At 32.7% G+C, this 19306-nt stretch overlaps 2 protein-coding genes across 2 annotated transcripts in view; both read left to right on the top strand.

The window, feature by feature from the left end:
* The window catches only part of LOC108916244 (sodium/potassium-transporting ATPase subunit beta-2), a 33497-nt gene extending 23165 nt beyond the window's left edge, over positions 1-10332 (top strand). The window contains exons 6-7 of the mRNA XM_018722452.1: positions 4151-4319; positions 8624-10332. Coding sequence (XP_018577968.1) covers positions 4151-4319; positions 8624-8727 — 273 coding nt within the window. The 3' untranslated portion in view covers positions 8728-10332. The remainder of the gene's footprint in view (positions 1-4150; positions 4320-8623) is intronic.
* A 1788-nt stretch (positions 10333-12120) lies between these two features.
* LOC108916242 (mucin-2-like) lies at positions 12121-16530 on the top strand. The gene is made up of 3 exons (XM_018722450.1): positions 12121-12379; positions 14974-15534; positions 16259-16530. Exons 1-3 carry the CDS (start codon positions 12319-12321, stop codon positions 16528-16530), a joined length of 894 nt encoding a protein of 297 aa, XP_018577966.1. The 5' UTR covers positions 12121-12318.
* The last annotated feature ends 2776 nt before the right edge of the window (positions 16531-19306 follow it).

Genomic DNA, 19306 nt, shown 5'->3' with positions numbered 1-19306 from the left:
TGAAATCGAAGAATTTTTTACCCACATTCATATCATATTCGACACTTATTTACAAACGCCCTGTATATATTTTATTGCAATGAAAATGTTGTTTTGTGAAGAATAAAGGTGCGTTTAAAAATATCTGCATCACCTCGTTTTTTGTTACTTTTTGTTCGTCTCTCTCCGTTGCCCTTGAAAAGAGCAAGGTATAAAATAAAGTTATTGTTATTCAGTAAACCCCAAATTGTTCGACTATTAAATCTTTACAGTTTTTTGCCTGTGTAGCAAACGTCACCGACGCCTTCAGCATATTTGACATTAAAGAGAAGTTCTATAAAATCTTTTAGGGACACGAAATTTGATTGTTTTTTTTATGTGTATATACAGACTGTTACAAATTCGCTTCTCTCTACAGGGATCTCGGAAACCGTAAGAGGTACGAAGTAACTTAAATGGAGGAGAAGTTGCGTAATCAGGGGACCAACATTATGCGCCTAAAAAATCAAGGCTAACATGATTAGTTTTGGAAATCCGTTTTTGTTTCATTTCAGCCTTGTTTGCTGTGATATTGAAAAAATAAGAACACTTTCTCATGACAATTTTTACCCCGTATCGAATGGCTACTCAATTTTTATATGTAAAGGCGGAAATACACATGCCTCTTGCTTGCACAATAGCATGCAAGTAGTTTGCAGGAGATAGCTCCTGGTGTGTGTATTTATTAAAAGGCATGCCTGTAGAAGGCGCGCAAGTAAATTGCACATCATTTGATTTTTTGGCATGCAATGTGAGGCGGGGGGTTTCGGGGGGAGTTCAAGCGGCATGTCGGAACGTGTCTACTTGCTACCTACTGATATGCCAATAAGCCATAATACTAACGAGGCATTCCATTTTACTTGCAAATGTATCAGCAGTGTGCCATCCGCCGGCATATGTTATTTCTTAGCATGCAAGTTACTTACCTATTTTACCATCATCAACTTCATTTTTTAAATACAACCCTAGAAATTTTATTACAATTTTTGCAAACTTTAATGACCCGCAATACTGTACTGCCTCAGCCCGAACCAGACTCAGATGTTTTGTCTCGAAAAATTCATCTCTTCAGTGTACTCGTTCCAAATTCATCTAAATTTTTTATTTAGATTTCTTTGTTTATTGAATGATCGTACACTGTAAGTGTCGTTAGGCTCTGTGAAATCCATCTAGTTATTTAAATTATTACCACCACTCGTTACAATAAAACATTTATTATTATTAACTATTACCATCACTTGGTCATACATAACTCAATAAGTTGTTGCGTCAAAATTAAAACATTACAATTTTAATTTTATTATGGCAAATTAATTCTTAAAAATGCATATGAACAACCAAAACGCCAACTGAATATTATTCTTTAAAAAATTTAATATTATCGGAATTTATTATATCTGTAACCGCAACTTTGGAAGAGCATGTCAGATGTATTTGTATGAATATCCTGAAAGAATAGATCGGAATTTGTTTGACTTTTGAGCTCGAGAAGCCTAGAAATAACTATGGACACGGGAATAAAACTCTAATATTTTTTTTAATGCGTGGTAATAGTTTAAATAACTAGATGGATTCCACAGGGTCTAACGACACTTACAATGCACGATAATTCAATAAACAAATAAATCTAAATAAAAAATTTTGATAAATTTGAAACAAATACACTGAAGTTGAATTTTTCGAGACAAAACGTCTGAATCTGATTCGGGCTGAGGCAATACAGTATTGCGGGTCATTAAGGCTTGCAAAAAATGTAATAAAATTTCTAGGGTCATATTTAAAAAAATGAAGTTGATGATGGTCCTGGAGAGACGAAACGTTACATATAAAAATTGATTATGCCATTCGATAGAGGGCAAAAAGTGGCCATGAGAAAGTGTTCTTTTTTTTCAATATCACCTCAAACAAGGCTGACATGAAACAAAAACGGATTTCCAAAATTTCGGTTTATTTTTCAAATATTTCGAAAACTAATTATGTTAGCATTGATTTTTTAGAGGCATAAGTCCCCTGATTATGCAACTTTGTCCCCATTTAAGCTAATTTGTATCTCTTAATCTCTTGCCGTTTTCGAGATCCCTGTAGTGAGAAGCTAATTTGTAACAGCCTGTATAAGTGACCTTTCTAAATGAACTTATTGACCTGATATGATATAGTTGGTAATTCATAACCAATTGCGATTTCATTTTTATGAAAGGGATTTACCAACATTTCACTTTAGAAATTTTTGTATCAATACAAAAGTACATATATCAGCATTGCCTATAGTACATTAGTAACACTGCTGATGATAATTAGTAAATAATGTAATCTGATTATGACCTTAAAGCTCTTAATAATGTAAAACTTTAAGCCTATATGAAAATGATTCTGCATGTGATTTGAAAAAAATGTTGGAGACTTTTAGAATTAATTTGATTTAATTTAACATGAAACATGAATTTTTTAATGAAACATCGGTTCTTGGTATTTTAACCTTGCGAAAATTGAACTGGTCATATTTTAATAATGAAGAGTGGAACCCATACTATTTCCTGTTTCCCCTAAAAAGGGTATAATTTTTGGGCTCATATAGAGAACAAAACAACGATGAGATTTTGAAAAGAGTAGCACGTATATTTACATTTTTTTTTCGTGATATCAATTAAAATCTTTATATGTTATTAACATTACACTTTTAAAACTTTAAGAAATATGAAAATTTTGTGAAAAATAAGAACCTGTATGTATCTATCAATTAACTATGAAAATAAAAAATTTGCCAATTTGAGTTAACTTTTTAATTTTTTAATAAAACACAATTTATTCGAAATAACTAGATATCTTTAGTGAATAAGTATTAAAGTAGACATGTTGCGGATAATAATGGAATAGAATGTCAGATAAGTGGACACCTCCTGCAGGTCTTCAAGCTTTCTTTCTTTTAGCAAAATTTTTCATCACGTGTTAGCATCATTGTGGTTCAATTTGAATCATTTGCTCAATTATGTTTTCTTTCAGATGTTGAATGGTTTGAAAATTGTCAGCACAAACTTTGCTCTTCAAAAAACCCATAAAAAGAAGTCTAATTGTCATAAATCGCATGATCTTGATAACCAGTTAACATCTCTTTGAGAAATTATTTGATTACCAAATTTCTGTTCGAAAGGATCGATTGTTTCCGTTGCTGTACATGTTGCACCGTCTTATTGGAACCACATCTTCTGCACATTAATACGCTTCAATACATCCCAAAAAAAGTTAATAATTATCGTTCGATATCGAGCACCATTCACAATAACAACTTTTCCAGCAGTTCGAAAAAGTATGGCCCAATCACATCACCAGGTCAAAAATCACACCAACCAGTTACTTTTTGTGGATGCATTGGTTGTTCCAATATTACTCGTGGGTTTTCTTCACCCCAGATGCAACAGTTTTGTTTGTTTACATATTCACTAGTTTCAAAATGAGCTTCGTCACTAAAGATGATTTTGTTTAAAAAAATAATTTTCTCCTTTCACTGCAAGGGCCCAATTAACATATGTATTCGCAATAATTCTTATGTTCACTGTATTTTGTAAGCCTTTATGTGGTTTTTTAAATGCCTAATTGCTGTCTGTGTACGATGACAAATTGATGTATTTGATTCTGCACTGACACCATCATTGACAGCTGCAATATTTTCTTGTGACTGACCACTACGACTGTAAATTTTACTTCTTTCGTCTTGAATTAAACCAGTTTCTTTAAATTTATTCACAATATTTCGAGTGATGGTGTGCTGTTTGTTGGACAATTTGTTTTTCAATAATAATACATATGTGCGATATTTCCTTCCAACTTCTACATAACTTTCACCAAATTTAAAATATTTTTTAACAATAAAGGCGCTGTTCAATCGTATACTTTTCCATATTTATTATCCGCCATGTTTCTACTTAACAACTGTCAAAAAACCAAAGCCGTTCTAGTACCTATAAAAAACACAAATTTAAAAAGTCTCAAATTTGAATACCCTTTATATATGCAACACCTTTCTAAAATTTCATTTGAAATTTGGGATTAGGTCCCATGCTTGATTATCAAAGTATGGCCACTTTCATTCTCGCGATCAGTCAATTTATTTTAATACAAAAATAACATTGTTTAGCATAAAATGGTATGGATCACCTGTGAAGGAGAAAATCCTGCTGACAAAGAAAACATTGGACCTTTCCGTTACATACCTCGAGACGGATTTATGTCGCAATACTTCCCGTTTATGAATCAGAATGGCTACTTAAGTCCATTAGTAGCCATTTACTTTGAGCAGCCCGAACGTAAGTTATTTAATTAATTAATATAAAATCTCCCAAACAATATCAGTATACAGGGTCGGAAAGTCCCCATGGTTCATCGGCCGTTACGTGAGAGCGATAAAGAAAGTCATAGAAATCCGTGCGATAGAGAAAGATGGCTATAATGAAGGCGTCTAATAGTCACCGCCCATTTCGTCCTTCCACAAATAAGAAGTGGATCTTATTTGTATAAGGGCGAAATGAGCGGTGACTATTAGACGCCTTCATTATAGCCATCTTTCTCTATCGCATGGGTTTCTATGACTTTCTTTATCGCTCTCACGTAACGGCCGATGAACCATGGGGACTTTCCGACCCTGTATCATGTACCAGCTATAGCGAGAAGATTTACAACTACAACCGATGTTGCCGTTGCTTAGACCGAAAATAATCAATCTTGTTTCCTTTTTGCAATTTTGTACAAGAGTGATGCGTTATACATTGAGCAGAATGAGTATTTTTGTAGTAGAGACTGAAAATTTTCTAAGCTGAAACTTTAAAGGTGCGAATTTTCAAACAAGCTTATTTAGGTATTTCTATAATTTGTCGAATGCGCTAGGGATAATATAAAACTTTGAAAAGATAGGTACGCATCTCTTGTTCCTATAGCTTAGCAAAAAAATTAAATTTTAAAAAATTGTTAAGAGGAGCCAAATTAATTTAGAAGACTTTTTCAGATATTTTTAAATTTTAATTATACAAGTTACACTGAGCAATTCAGAATATGAAAGTGTTGTTTATGACTAGAAGAAGATATTTCGGATATTTTCAAAATCTTTTAGAAAAAAAAAAGAATAAAACTCCTATACAAAATCAAATCTTTAGCTAATAACCTTGTGGAAAACAAGTACTCTGCAGACTACAGCCCCGTCCAATATTAAATTAGTATCGTAAAGAACTAATAGTACATGAGACTACGGACAAACATCTAGACGTTTCGCTCTACCCATATATTTTGAGTGTTGGTGAGATATAACCTTAAATGCCAATCTCATTAAAACATTGTTTTGCCGATGTGACACTAATCATGCCTTCATAGTACCCACAGATTAGTAGGTTGCTCTCTGTTAGGAGGTAAAAAACCATACTTTACGTCAGAAGGCATTGAATAACTGTGACAATTATGATATAACATACTTTGTATAGGGTGGTTCTAAAATATGTAGCCAATCTTATAAGTCAGAAGCTAGAGGTCAAAATATACTTTAACGACTTAAACGAGATAATTTGATTGTATTGACTATTTTAAAGTAAAAAAGCGAAGTTTATTTACTACATTTCGTACACGAACCTCGAGGTTTTAAAATTATGTACTGGTGTAGAATAAACTAGTCCTTTTAGGTGACTCCAAAGTTAAAAATCACACGGATTAAGATCAGTAGAGCGCGGTGGCCAAACAACTGTGTGTGCTGCTGGTGAAACACGCTCGTATCGTGTCTTCACTCCAGAATGCGTATTATGGGTATTAAAAAATACAATATCTTATAGAAGTTGCTTCGTCAGTAAATAATATAAAATTAGAGAAATTACGATTTCTGTTTAACATTTGCAACATTCTTCTACAAAAAGTAACTCTTCTAGAAAAGTCTTCAGGCAGCAACTCTTGTACTTTCTGAATATGGTACGGCTTTAATTGTTGCTCTCGTAACACTCGCCGCACTGATTGTGATACATTGCCTTGTAGACGAACAATATTTAAAATAGTATAGTAGTTTAGTATCATTTGCTTGAATATATCGAGCTCGACCAGCATCATTATATCTGGATTTAAATGAACCATTTTCCTGCAATCGACGTTCAATATTTCTAAAAGTTTGTCTGTGTGGCACACGACGATTTGGACATCTGTCGTATACCGTCTTACTTAACTATCGAAACTACCATCTATTATAGCACAGAAATAGTTTCCTGAAACTGGCACTATTAAAAAATTATTTCTATCTCAGCTAACAAAAATACGAATTGGTTAATTTTTTACTTAAAAATAGGAATTACGGACTATTTTAACACAGAACTAGTTTTATGGACTCGCAAGGTCTAGTAGGGTTGTTCTACAATTCGGTATTAAAAAAATATCAATGTCACGGGTCACAAAAATATGAATCGGTTAGGCATGACGACAGATTTTGAAAAACTATTCTATGATGTTCGGAAGTATTTACTATTTGCAAAAAATATCTTATTTCTGTAGAAAATAAAAGGTTTAGTAGAAAAATATTGACATTTTAATTTTAAGTCTAAACTCACACAAAAGCATGGCGTCTATGTGACGTCACATCTACAGTGTAGGAAAGTACCGATGGTCTATCAGAAGTTACGTGAGAGCGATAAAGTAAGCCATAGAAATCCATGTGATAGACAAGGATGGCATAATGAAGGCGTCTAATAGTCAACGCCCATTTCGCCCTTCCACAAATAAGAAGTGGATCTTATTTGTGGAAGGATTTTATATGCATTTTATTCACGCTCAAATTGTACTTTGGTATAATCATGGATGCACATTGTCTTTCCATGCAGAGACTAAAACATTAACAAAATCTGATACATAGTTGTCATCAAATGTAACATTGATTATTTCTTTACCATTTGTACTATAGTTGCAATCAGCTACACCGAAATAGCCCATTTGAAGCCCTGTTAAATACATTTGTAGCTGCCATCTGCACATAAAACTTCTGGGTCGGTTTTCCTTTTTCCACATAATTTTTAAAAGTATTCATATTCGTGGTACCTTTAATTTCAATAATACTGTCTTGTCAAATTCCATCAGGCGATCCTGCTATCGTGGGATAATATTTGCAAAGCATTATACTACATTTTTTCAATTTTTTCCCCAAACAGGTACTTACAGTTTTCCTCACTTCATCCTCCAATATTCTATCGCGTTTCATGGCCGATGCATCTGAGATTTTTCCTCCCATTATTCACCTGATCAGAGTTACATTAGTGGTTTTGCACCGACTAAATTCAAACGCTCGTGAGGCCGTCACTCTGCCATATAGCTTTGATGTTGGTCTAACCTCTTCTTCAACTTTCATGTCATCTTCATCAGTCGATACGAGTTTTTTAAAAAATGTGTCGCAGGACTGATTGGTGTTCAACCTATCATGGCGATTTGCTGAATTTTGTAGTTTTATTTGATCAAAAATATTATCAATCTCGTTCATAATTAAAAAATAAATACGTTTTTTATAATCCATGAACCATATTTCATTAGATAAATACATAATTTTAGTGATTCTTGGTTACTGTCATGCCCAAAAAATCAGAATTACCATCTATTTTAATACCGACTATGAGATTGTTTTTTCTGTTTTAATTTTACATAATCAAAATCTACTTACCGTCACAACTCTGTAACGATTGATCAGCGAAAAGAAATAATGCATTTTTCCCTGTATCTTGTAAATGATTTATTTCCCGGACACCCTGTATAAGCTAAAGCTGGAGCTAAAGTAATGCGCGCACTGAAGTGATGTAGCGGTGGCGTAGTGACCAAATGGCAGGTGTAACCACTGCAGCGTATGTAAACAAATGCGGTAGCGAGCATAGGGTAGAGTGATGGTGATGGTGGTGGTCACCATTAGTCTCTCACATGTTAAATTCAACGGGCAACTGGCAAGAGCTTCTTCTGTACCACTACCACTTCAGTTCCTATTTGTCTACACGAAAAGAAGACAAGTCGAAGTTACTTTTCTAATTCTGAGTTTTATTAACAGTACCTACACTGTCGTATACGAAGTTGAAATTTTTACGTAGGTAATTTTGTATTTTAAGAAGAAGTCATCAATATTCTTTACTTTGGGAACATTCCAGTTACAAATCTTAAACTTATGTAATTATGTGTTTATATTCCCATAATTTGTTGAGCATATCCTTGTCTATGGAAAAATTAAAGACATAGTTTCTAAAGTTCGTATACTTTCTTTTGGAGCAGAGGGCGTAGTTCTTTAAGTAATATGCGAAACATTATAAAAAAAAGTTACTTCGTTGAGATTAAATCATTTTTGTAAAGGGTATAAGTGCCATAACTTCTGTTTCGTTTAGGGGGGATGAAACCAATGAATTTTTTTCATGCTTCGGTTTTGTATGTTGACTGTCGAGGTTAGCAAATGAAAGAGTAGCCTCATGCTCTGCACAACGACATTTTTTAAACCGGTAAATCGATAGCTTGTCATTTCGTTATACGTTAAACTCGTTGGCACCACTTTGCCGCCATTCCATTCCCACATTTTTACGGCATATAGCATTCGATCCAGGAAGTAAAACCTATATTCTTTTTATAGGTGGCGTTCTTATCAACATCGAATGCAAGGCTTGGGCGAAGAACATCCACCACGACCGCGCGGACAAGCGAGGGTCCGTCCATTTCGAACTGATGATAGACTAAGCGGCTTCCCCGCAGCTCCACCTTAGCGGCCAAGAGGAGGCTCTAACAACTGCCATCAAACAATATAAACCACGGGGCTCGATTTTTTGTATAAAATTAAGTAGATCAAGGATGATGACGGTCTAGATAGTTTAGTTCTATATCAATTAGTTCACAAACCATAGCAGTTTGGAATTTTAACTCTGCCACTGTTAGATGTAATTGGTTTAGGTCGCTTTTGGCCACCCCTGTACTCGGCTTCGGCTGGTCCACGGACCCCCCATTAGCGTCCCGCAGGGGGGCGCTGGTGGGATCCACCAACTTACTGCATAACAATAAACAGCCATTTTCGTACAGTTTTGCTGAAACCGTGCTACGTATCGACGCATTACAATAATATAATTGTTATTAATTGTATGGTAAGGGACACTTGAGTATGTTCTGATGAAAGACGAACCGTCTCCGTGTTGTGATAGGGCGATTGTGGAATATGATTTATGTACATAACCTTTCGTTGTAACTTTAGATTATGCAAAATCCATGTGTATTTGTTTTATAGTAATTATTAAGCTCATTTTAGGCATTATATATACATATATTAAAAGTATAAAAAACTATGTGTTAAGCACTGTTACAATGCTGTAGTTCTATCGCAGAACAAAAGATTATGCAAAATTAATAAGATATTGTTATACATAGTAACTACTTAAGTGTTAATTGTACTTCATAGAGTTTAGATACTTATATATTAGGTAATAATCAGGTTTAAGATTTTCGAATGATACTACCACCTGTTTGCAAAGTAGGACTGATTTCTTTTGGGGTGCATTTTGCATATCAAGATGGGCGAACACTCAGCCCAAATTAACACGGATAGTGTTAATATTAAATTTTGCTACGACACACTTCAAGCGCACAAACAACTCTACAACGTTCATATTCCAAAAGAAGTCACCAGCGGGTGATGCACGCAAGTCTGGCGGGTGTACGATATATAATATACAGTTGAAAAATTATTTTGTGATATTCCTACACTACTCTATTTAACAGAGAAGTCGTCTAATATAAACTAACTTGTATATGATTCTTTCTAAATTGTTAATACGACTAGTACCAAAAAATTGAATATTAACACTATCTCAACTTAGATTATAACTGAGAGAAATATTGTACAGAATAATAATATCTGTTATTATTTAAAGGTGGACATTGTGCGTCCGCTAATATTAAAATTAAAGACTAAACGCTATATGGTCATTGTTAATTTAAAATTCTCAATTCTAAATTATATATAAATTGTTGTTAAAAGTCAGTTATAACCTAAGATCAGCTATACAAGATCTCAATAATTAATGGCGGACCTGCCGTTCACCAAACGAAATTAAAAAAATAAAGATATTAAAAATTGTTTTCGCTATGTACTTACACATTGTTATTCCAGCAATGTATAATATAATAAATTATAATTTTAATTCTAATATATTGTACCTATATGGTCTAATGTTGGGCACAGTCTGGAACTTCATGTTATAACTTCATGTCTTACCCATATTGTGCATCGACGATGCACGTTTCGAATAATTTGAGTATGCTTTAATGTAATTTTTTTAAAAAATAAATATTAATAGCGGTTCTAACACACTGCTTGTTTCATTTCTACCTATACCCATTATAGAGAATGTCCCAAAAGTAACGCAGGATTTAAGTTGTGTGCCATTTTCATTCCGAATAGTTGGCTACATTGTGCAGGCTCACATGTGTAGTGACCGCCTCCTAAAAAAACATTGCCTTCGTCGAGCGCGAACATCAACCTCGTACCATACAACGTATAGGTACCTACAGGGTCGGAAAGTCCCCATGGTTCATCGGCCGTTACAAGAGGGCGATAACGAAAGTCATAGAAATCCGTGCGATAGAGAAAGATGGCTATAATGAAGGCGTCTAATAGTCACCGCCCATTTCGCTCTTCAACAAATAAGATCCACTTCTTATTTGTAGTAATTTCTAACCTAATCTAACCTTTGTTAAAAAATGTACCTATAGCACTATCATATAAAGTTCCAAATTCGCTTGGATTTTTTGTTGAAACAATTATTGAGATTCATTATATAAAACTATGTTAATGGTTTTCCAAGAAAATGGTGACACCCACAGAGTTTAGATTGACAGTTAATAACCAGCAGGGTATCCTGATCTTATTCCGTTAGATTTTATTCTCAAGTGATATCATGATGGCGTCACAAGTCATGCAAATTCAAAAAATCCTCTTATTTTAAAGAAGTCAATAAATGCACATTTTTTTTTCAAATTTTAATCAAAGGACGAAAAAGATATTAAGATGTCTCGTAAATGACACCTGTAGTAGGTGTTATAAAGGGGATAAAAATGTACACTTAAAAATAAACACAATTTTTACCTAAATGATGACAAAGATATTAGAAGTAACTGAGAACTTTTCAGTGTATAACAAATGTTATTGATATTTTTGAAAAAATACATTTTTCTATAAAACATCTGTACCTTTAGAAAGATTTTTATTATTTTTCCAAACGTACGTTTTCGTATCACCCTAATACAAGCGCAAAGTTAAAATCTTATTTTAATAAAAAGTGAAGGAAATGAATAAACAGAACAGCTATTTCTTTGTATGTGCATTTCATATTATCTGTCGCTTCGTGCAACAAAGTATTGTGTGTGTATGATAAAATAAACGTCCTATCGAACAAGGAAACTGGGATGGTTTCCGATGGTGAAATTGATACAATGAAAATATACTCATTTCTATATGTAAAAAAGCAGGAAACTATACCTACAGAGTGTCCAAGAAATGATGGTCAATTTCTTGAATACGGGTTAAGCATTTCAAAAGAAGTATCACAGGTTTATATATGTTGAAAATAAATAAAATTTATCGTTATACGCGTACTTCAAATAGCACAGCGTTTAGCAAAAAATTGACCAAGTTTAATGAAAAAAGTTATAACGAAAAATCGATTTTCATCAACTTTCAACTTCAAGACCAAATAATTCTCTCTACAGGGTCAGCCAGAATAAAACAAAATTATATAAACTTGCATCGTTATTTTTGCAAATCTTACCCAAATGCGATAGATTGTCCATCATTTTCCTGGATACCCTGTATATTCTCTTGCTTATAACAGATGAAAATTATTTTTAATACTTATTAAAATAAGCTAAGTAATTTACAACTTTAATTTTTTATGATAAATACATATAGGTATCTCTATCTCAGATACGAAAATGGAAATAAGCAGAAATGTAGGTATCCTAATTCGCGCAAAAATTTAAATCATACAATGTGGACAACGGAAAGGAAACAAAATTTCGATAAAGCGCACATGCGCAATAACTGTGCCACCAATGCCACCATTGTTAAGTGAAATTCAGTCTAGTATTTCGCATTGCGTTGCGTCTTTGTCTGTGTGGTACGTGATAGGTGTATAGTGTAGTCATTGGATTGGTTCCGTGTCCTTGGGTTGTACAGTTTTGTAACGCAACGTTTTTTATGCGGAAAAGGAGCTAGAAATATTTGACAGTTGGTGAATTGTGCTTTTGTTGAGGACACAATATTTTCTACTTCTACTAATAAATATGGCCAATTTTAAAGTATTTCTTTTGGTTTGTGGGGTGATAGCAGGTGTATGTGGCTCAGGTATGTATTTAGGTTACAAGTACTTACAAAAATATGAAATAATGTGTATGAACAATCATTTCTGAAACGATCCAGAAACGTTTATTATCCAATTATTCTAATTTGCCCAGTTATAAAACCAAATATGATGCGGATATTATTAACCGCATGCCGAGAATAATAAAAAAGATGGATTCTAGTGAATTCAGATCTAAATTACGTAAATGTAGATATTCCAGGAATTATTGCATCGCCATTTACTTTTTCTCCCCTTGATATTTATAGAGAAATACATATTGATACCTACTTCATAATAATACCTAGGTATTTACTTAACAAGATAAAGTGAGAATTCACCATAAATAAATACTGGTGCACGTTTTTATCAAGATGTGTACAATATTCTTTGTTTGCAACACAGATAAGGAAGTAAATTTATAACTTAAGGGGGAACTACATACACAAAATCAACTATTGAGTTTATTAATAGCAAAAAAATACCTATTGACTGGGTACCTACTATATGACTTTTTCTCAATGATTTTAATCTATGCATTTCCAATTGAGTTTTATTGAAAATATAATCTAATATAAATTTTATGTTTTGTGTCACACATTTTCCCTTATCAAACCAAGTACCTATTCTATTTTGATATTAACTTATTGGTTACCTACTTAGTTAATTATGCAATAATATTTTTTGTTTATAGTTTAGTAAAAACTTGTACGTTTGTGAAGAATATAGGTAATTTTTAGCATTTTCCTGGATCACCCTTCCTTAAAAAATTATAAACCTTGAAAATTATTTAATTCTTTTGTTTAAGATAATCTGTCACTAAATTATGATATTTCAATGAATTTTGGTTTAATTTTTTGGGGTAGCCAAAGATGAACAGAGGTTTATTTTTTTTTATCTAAAACGGAGGGGTCGCTAAGTCTTTGTCTTTGTCTTGTTTTTTTTTATATTTGGAAATTTTGACAAAATGCAGGTGTTTGTTGAAAGAAGTATATTCGTTGCATGCTGCTAAATGCATTGTTCCAGAAAAAAATCATTTTCAATCTTGTGCTGCAGCCATCAGTTACAAACAACTGAGTCATTATTAAAGAGAGTATTTTACTCTAATTACACTTCTTTTTGTTATGATTTACTGAATGATATTGGTCATTTATATACTTTTTATCTAAGTAGGTGTTGACTTTTGAATAGAGGTAAGTTGATTTAATTTAAGAAAAGGCTTTACAAAGCTACAAATTTAATAACAGGGTGAGGTTTAATAATGAAACGTTAATAATAAATCGGTTGTCTGCATTTTTCAAAACTTCTACTAATAAAAAAATATAAAAAAAGGGCAAATGACTGTTGCAGTGGCTTCTATATTTTAGATAAAAAAAATCTTCAGCAATCCCAAAACCCTCCAATATCAAATTTTATGAAATAATGTTAAAATGTGACTTGTTTTAAAAAAGGTCCCTAACTTTTTAAGGCAACAAAGATGTAAATTGACTTATTTGATGCTACTCTTGAGATGTCGTCCATTCCTGCATATTTACAAATGTGATTGCCACAAAAATGAATAATTCGTTTTTAAAAGTACTAGGAAAAAGGTTCTAGCAAAATGTTGCAAATACAATCATCATCAACTTTTCTAAAAACGGAATAAAACAAACTCCAGATTGGACTCCAGTTTTTAATTTTCTTTAGCGAACCATAAATTATTCTTTAGCTGAATCATCAGTTCCTTATGTTGTCTGTGCTTCCTTAGAAAAAAACCTGAAATTTTTATTTCCAGTGTTACTTGCTTAGCGTCACATTAATGCAGAAAACTAAATCAATTTTTATGTTGAAGGTAGAAAAAGTACAAAGATAATATTCTTTCTAACAAGCCATCCAAAATGCCATAACAATTTACTTTTTTTAGAATATTAGACACATGTTTTTTTTTGGCAAAGCAATTTACAGTAACTAAATATGACCATCAGGAAATTAAAAAGAAAGAAATATTACTTCATACAAAAAAACATAACAGCAGCAACTAATTAAAGTAAGTTATTAGGTACCAACTATATTTGTTGAAATACCTATGATATATTACACAGAATATATATATATATATATATATGTTTGTTTCATAATTTCCTGATCGTGAACTTGATTAAAAAATTAATATCATTAGTCAATTCGGTACCGAAAAGTTCGTTTAGAAAGGGTTATAACTTTGAAATTATTACAAGAATTACTTTGTAATTCGAAAACAAATGAATATACCAATTAGCTAATTGGACAGCAAAATTTTTGTTGTAAATTGAACTGAAAATGTATAATTAGTTTTTTCATACATATAGTAAGTTTTGAGATTATATTGAATTTGACTCACTTGTCAGTTACATGTGTTGATATTTAAAAAAATTATTTAAAAAATACGGCTTGTGTGACTGGCTATCATTCAAAAAGAGATTATATGATTTCTAACATTTAGGTTCACATTTAAATTATTCACCATTGTATTTTCATCCAAGGAAGCTATCCTTGAAATGTGACCCTTAAATTTGTGAAAACCTAACTTTTAAATATTCATTTCCTAATATTTGTTTGTATTATTTTTTTTTTTTTGTAGGGGATAAACTTGATCCAGAGCCACTTCATACAAGTCCATTAATACCTCCCCAACCTACCTCTACACCGACATCCACAACTCCACCTCCAACATCTACAACCTCTGCGACAACCCCTAAAACAACTACCACAGCACAACCAACAACACCCTCTACAACAACAACGTCTAAGCCTACATCAACCACACCTAAGCCTACATCAACCACACCTAAACCTACATCAACCACACCTAAGCCTACAACACCAACTCCAACACCAACTCCTGCTCCTGGACCAGTGGATCCAAAAGTAGCTAACTGGACGGTGAATTATGCTAATAGCAACCGAAGCTGCATTATCTTATTTGTGGCCACGCAGTTCGAAATCCTGGATTCAAACAAAACAAAAGTCAATGTACCTGTTGATGCGACTGCCAGCGGCTCCTGTGAGGGAAAGGATGTGCAGACACTGACAGTTTCGTGGGGTCAGAACAATTCATTAGAATTAGATTTTGAAAAAAACAACTCAAATAAATTTGATCTGAACCGCATCGTTTCTACTCTCAATGTTTCAATAAATTCAGGTAAGTACAACATTCTATAATCATATAAAGATAGGTACTGGAAAATTTTGTTATGGAATTTCATTTGTTCTATTTTTGTTTAATGATTATTTTAGACATACAATTTTTTAATGTTTTGTGTCTTATCATCTCTTTATTCTAGAAATTTTATATCTAATTTCATGACTAATCAGAATCTGTTTTGAATGTTTCAACGCATTTGTTCTAAAAGTTTGATAAAATATCATATTGCTCATTTAATTATATCAATTTATTTTATTATACTTTTGTGTTATCAGAAATGATTTCATATGTTATTGAATGATGATGATTATTAAATATAACAATATATCTGTTTTTAATGCATTTCAAATTTTTTTATAATGGTCTGCATGCAATGAAAACTAATCAATAATTTAACTATTTACAAATTTATACATAATTACACTTGCCAGAAACCTGTTAGACTTTCTAATTTGTATCTAAAATTTAAAAATGGATTCTTATAGAATTTGATATAGAGCATCTCAAATATAAGAATGCAAAATATGTATTTAAAACTTTTGACAAATTAACATCCAAAAAATTAATAGGATTTTCAGCTGAAAATAATGAGTATTAAAAGATTTCCTTCAAGGAATAGGTATATAAAAATGGCACATAAATATAAAAAGTTTAAAATAATAAGATAAATATGAAATGGCTACTTAGCAGTAGGTATTTCAGTAATTTTTGATTATTTCAGTCCCCAAAGTGTACAAGTTGTTCCACCAGAAAACGGAATTTTCAACACCTCTGGAAAATTCTTACAAATGTGCCCATCAACAAACATTGAATTTGACAGAAGAAAATTCAAATGTCACCGTTGCATATCTTCATGTGAGCCACCTTCAGTACCAAGCATTCCGCAACTCAACAGAACACAAATTTGACTCAGGTAGTACCAAAAATGTTATTACATTTATTCTAAACGAATCAAATTCAGGGTGTAACATTTATATGGACTTTTACCTCTAAAAACAAGTTTTCCTAAATTGTATCGTGAAAATTGAATATTTTTAAAACCATTTTCATAATTTTCATGCAATATTTTGATATTTTATAGTTAATAACTAACCAATAAATGTATTTAAAAACAAAATCACAGTAATACTGAAAACCAAGTAGCTGACTGAATCATGTTTAAATTAATTTTCAAAATATTTCAAAACGTATAAGACATTATTTTGTCACTTATGCCTCTTTCTAGTACTAATAAATAATAAAATGAATATAATAATTATAATCCCATTGATTAGCCCAGAAGTCAGAGACTTGTGTGGGAAAGGGTACGGCATATTATTATTCAGTGGGACGCATTTGCGCCTAGGAACAACTTACATAGGTAAACACTAACTACCACTCGGGAGTGATGGAAACCTAGAAAATTTCATTAATTACGGGATGATCAAACATCTACTAGTATCAGTATCTTGCATTGATCCAATGTTCCTCCACACTACGATACCCGCAGGGAGGATGCCTAATTCCCCTCTACAAATATAGTTAATCTATCCTCTTACAGCCAGGGGATTGAACCCGCAACAATGGCATTCATCGATTCAGGTCCTGACGCCTTAAACCAGTGGGCCACCAACTTATCCACAGATTATACGTTTACAATTTTTTGTCCTTTTGTGGCCACCGTCTCTAACAGAAAATACATGTCAAGTAAACATACAGCAGCGCACTTTACTGTAAGAATTTACATTAAAAAAAATTCTCTTCTAGAACCACAAGTCCATCTCCACATCTTACTTTGCTTTTGCCTTTTGTATAATGAGCTTAATTAGTGTGCTAATGAAGCATGTTCTCCAATAAGCAACAGATAAAAAAGAAATCTACAGCATTACAGTTAGTTGCGCTAGAAAAATGTTTGAGGGGAGCCAGCCATTATTCTTAGTACCGCTAAACACTGAAATAAACAACTTTATATGCTTATTCACTTACATTGCAGGAGACACTTCACAGAATGCCACTTTAAATTTTACTATAAAGTTAAACTTAATAAAACACAACAGTAAAAACTAAAACTTAACACGGAAAATCGGTTCGGTTACTATTGTACACTCTGTTCATAAAACAGAATATATTCAATCGATCTCAAAATTTATTTTGTCTCCTTCAAAATAGGCCCCATTTGAAGCAATACACTTTTTCCAACGAACAACCCATTCGTCAAAGCACCTTTTAAAAGCATATTCCCGTATGGACTTCAACTCCTTCAGCGATTTTTGTTTTGTGTCTTCCATTGACTGGAAACGTGTTTCACAAAGTGGTAATTTGAGTTTGAGAAATAGAAAAAAAGTCAGCGGTAGCTGCTCAATGCCATTGATCGAGTTTTTGGACAAAAATTTATTTGCAATTATCGCTTTATGTGATGCTGTATTATCGTGGTACAACAAAATCCAAGAATTGTTCCATAAATCTGTTTTTTTTTTATGTGGATACTCTCAAATGCCTCATAATGACTTTAATTTTTGATCGACTTTATGGTGATTCTTTTGGTTTTGGCTCATTAGAAAAGTGCCATTCGGAAGCTTGTTGGCCGACTTGCATGTCATACTCCTGACCCATGTCTCATCTTCCATTACGATGTGTTCCATAAATGTAGAACCCGAATTAGTTTGTTCAAACATGTTTTAAGTAACATGTTAGGGATGCTCTTTTTGAAGGGAATTCACCCTTTTGCAACCAACCGTGCTGCAGTGCGTGTTACACCTAAAATATCAACTAAATTGGTGCAATCTGATTTGTGAGATATATTTGGTCAAAAATAGCAAAAATTCACGAAGAAGTGCTAGAAAAAATACAAAAAAAAGTTTTCTATATTCAAATGTTCATTTATATGGTTAAGATCCCGCCGAACGTGAATCCGCGGTCATAATTGGTGGTTTTTTTTCTAACCAAAAAAAAAAACGGGTCAATTACTGACCTTAATTCAGGAATTTTCAAAAAATAACAGATTCGCACCAAATTTGGTATGCGGGGGTTTTCGGGGTCACTGATTACGAATCTGAGATCACATTTACAAAATTCGTGTTTAAAAATTTAATCACCTATGTACTTTATTACCTGAGATTAGGCAGAAAACCCATGAAAAGATCTTTTGCAACAAAGAACAAGATATATCCGAAAAGAAGGTTAAAACATAATTGGGTACCTACTCATGTTATAAAGTAAACAAATATATTACAAAATTAATTTCGCAATTCTGATCTCGAATTCTGACATAATAAGCGACCCTGAAAAACCCCGTATACCAAATTTGGCAATAATATGTTATTTATTGAAAAATTGGTCGGCCATCTAGGATCCGCCATCTTGAATTTTGCAAAATTGACCTCGGATCCGTGATCAGCGACTCCGAAAATTCCCGTATACCAAATTTGGCGCGAATCTGTTATTTTTTGAAAATTCCTGATATCTGACCCGTTTTTTTTTGAGGTTAGAAAAAGAACCATCAATTATGACCACGGATTCACGTTCGGCGGGGTCTTAACCATATAATATAAATGAACATTTGAATATAGAAAAAATTTTTGTATTTTTCCATCATTTTTTGTGAATTTTTGCAATTTTTGACCTGTTTTTTGAGGTTAGTAAATTCCTGTGATGTGACAGCTCAATTCTGACACCGGATTCATGATCAGGAGGTAAAAATACTACGGATAACATATATCCCATGAAAAGTACAGACAACTTTTTTTTGTGTGGCTGTGTAATTTCTTCACTTGAAAATGTTGAAGAACCA

This window comes from Anoplophora glabripennis, unplaced genomic scaffold (genome assembly GCF_000390285.2).
Source record: "Anoplophora glabripennis isolate ALB-LARVAE unplaced genomic scaffold, Agla_2.0 scaffold1526, whole genome shotgun sequence".
NCBI lineage: Eukaryota > Metazoa > Arthropoda > Insecta > Coleoptera > Cerambycidae > Anoplophora > Anoplophora glabripennis.
This window is presented reverse-complemented; position numbering and strand designations above follow the sequence as displayed.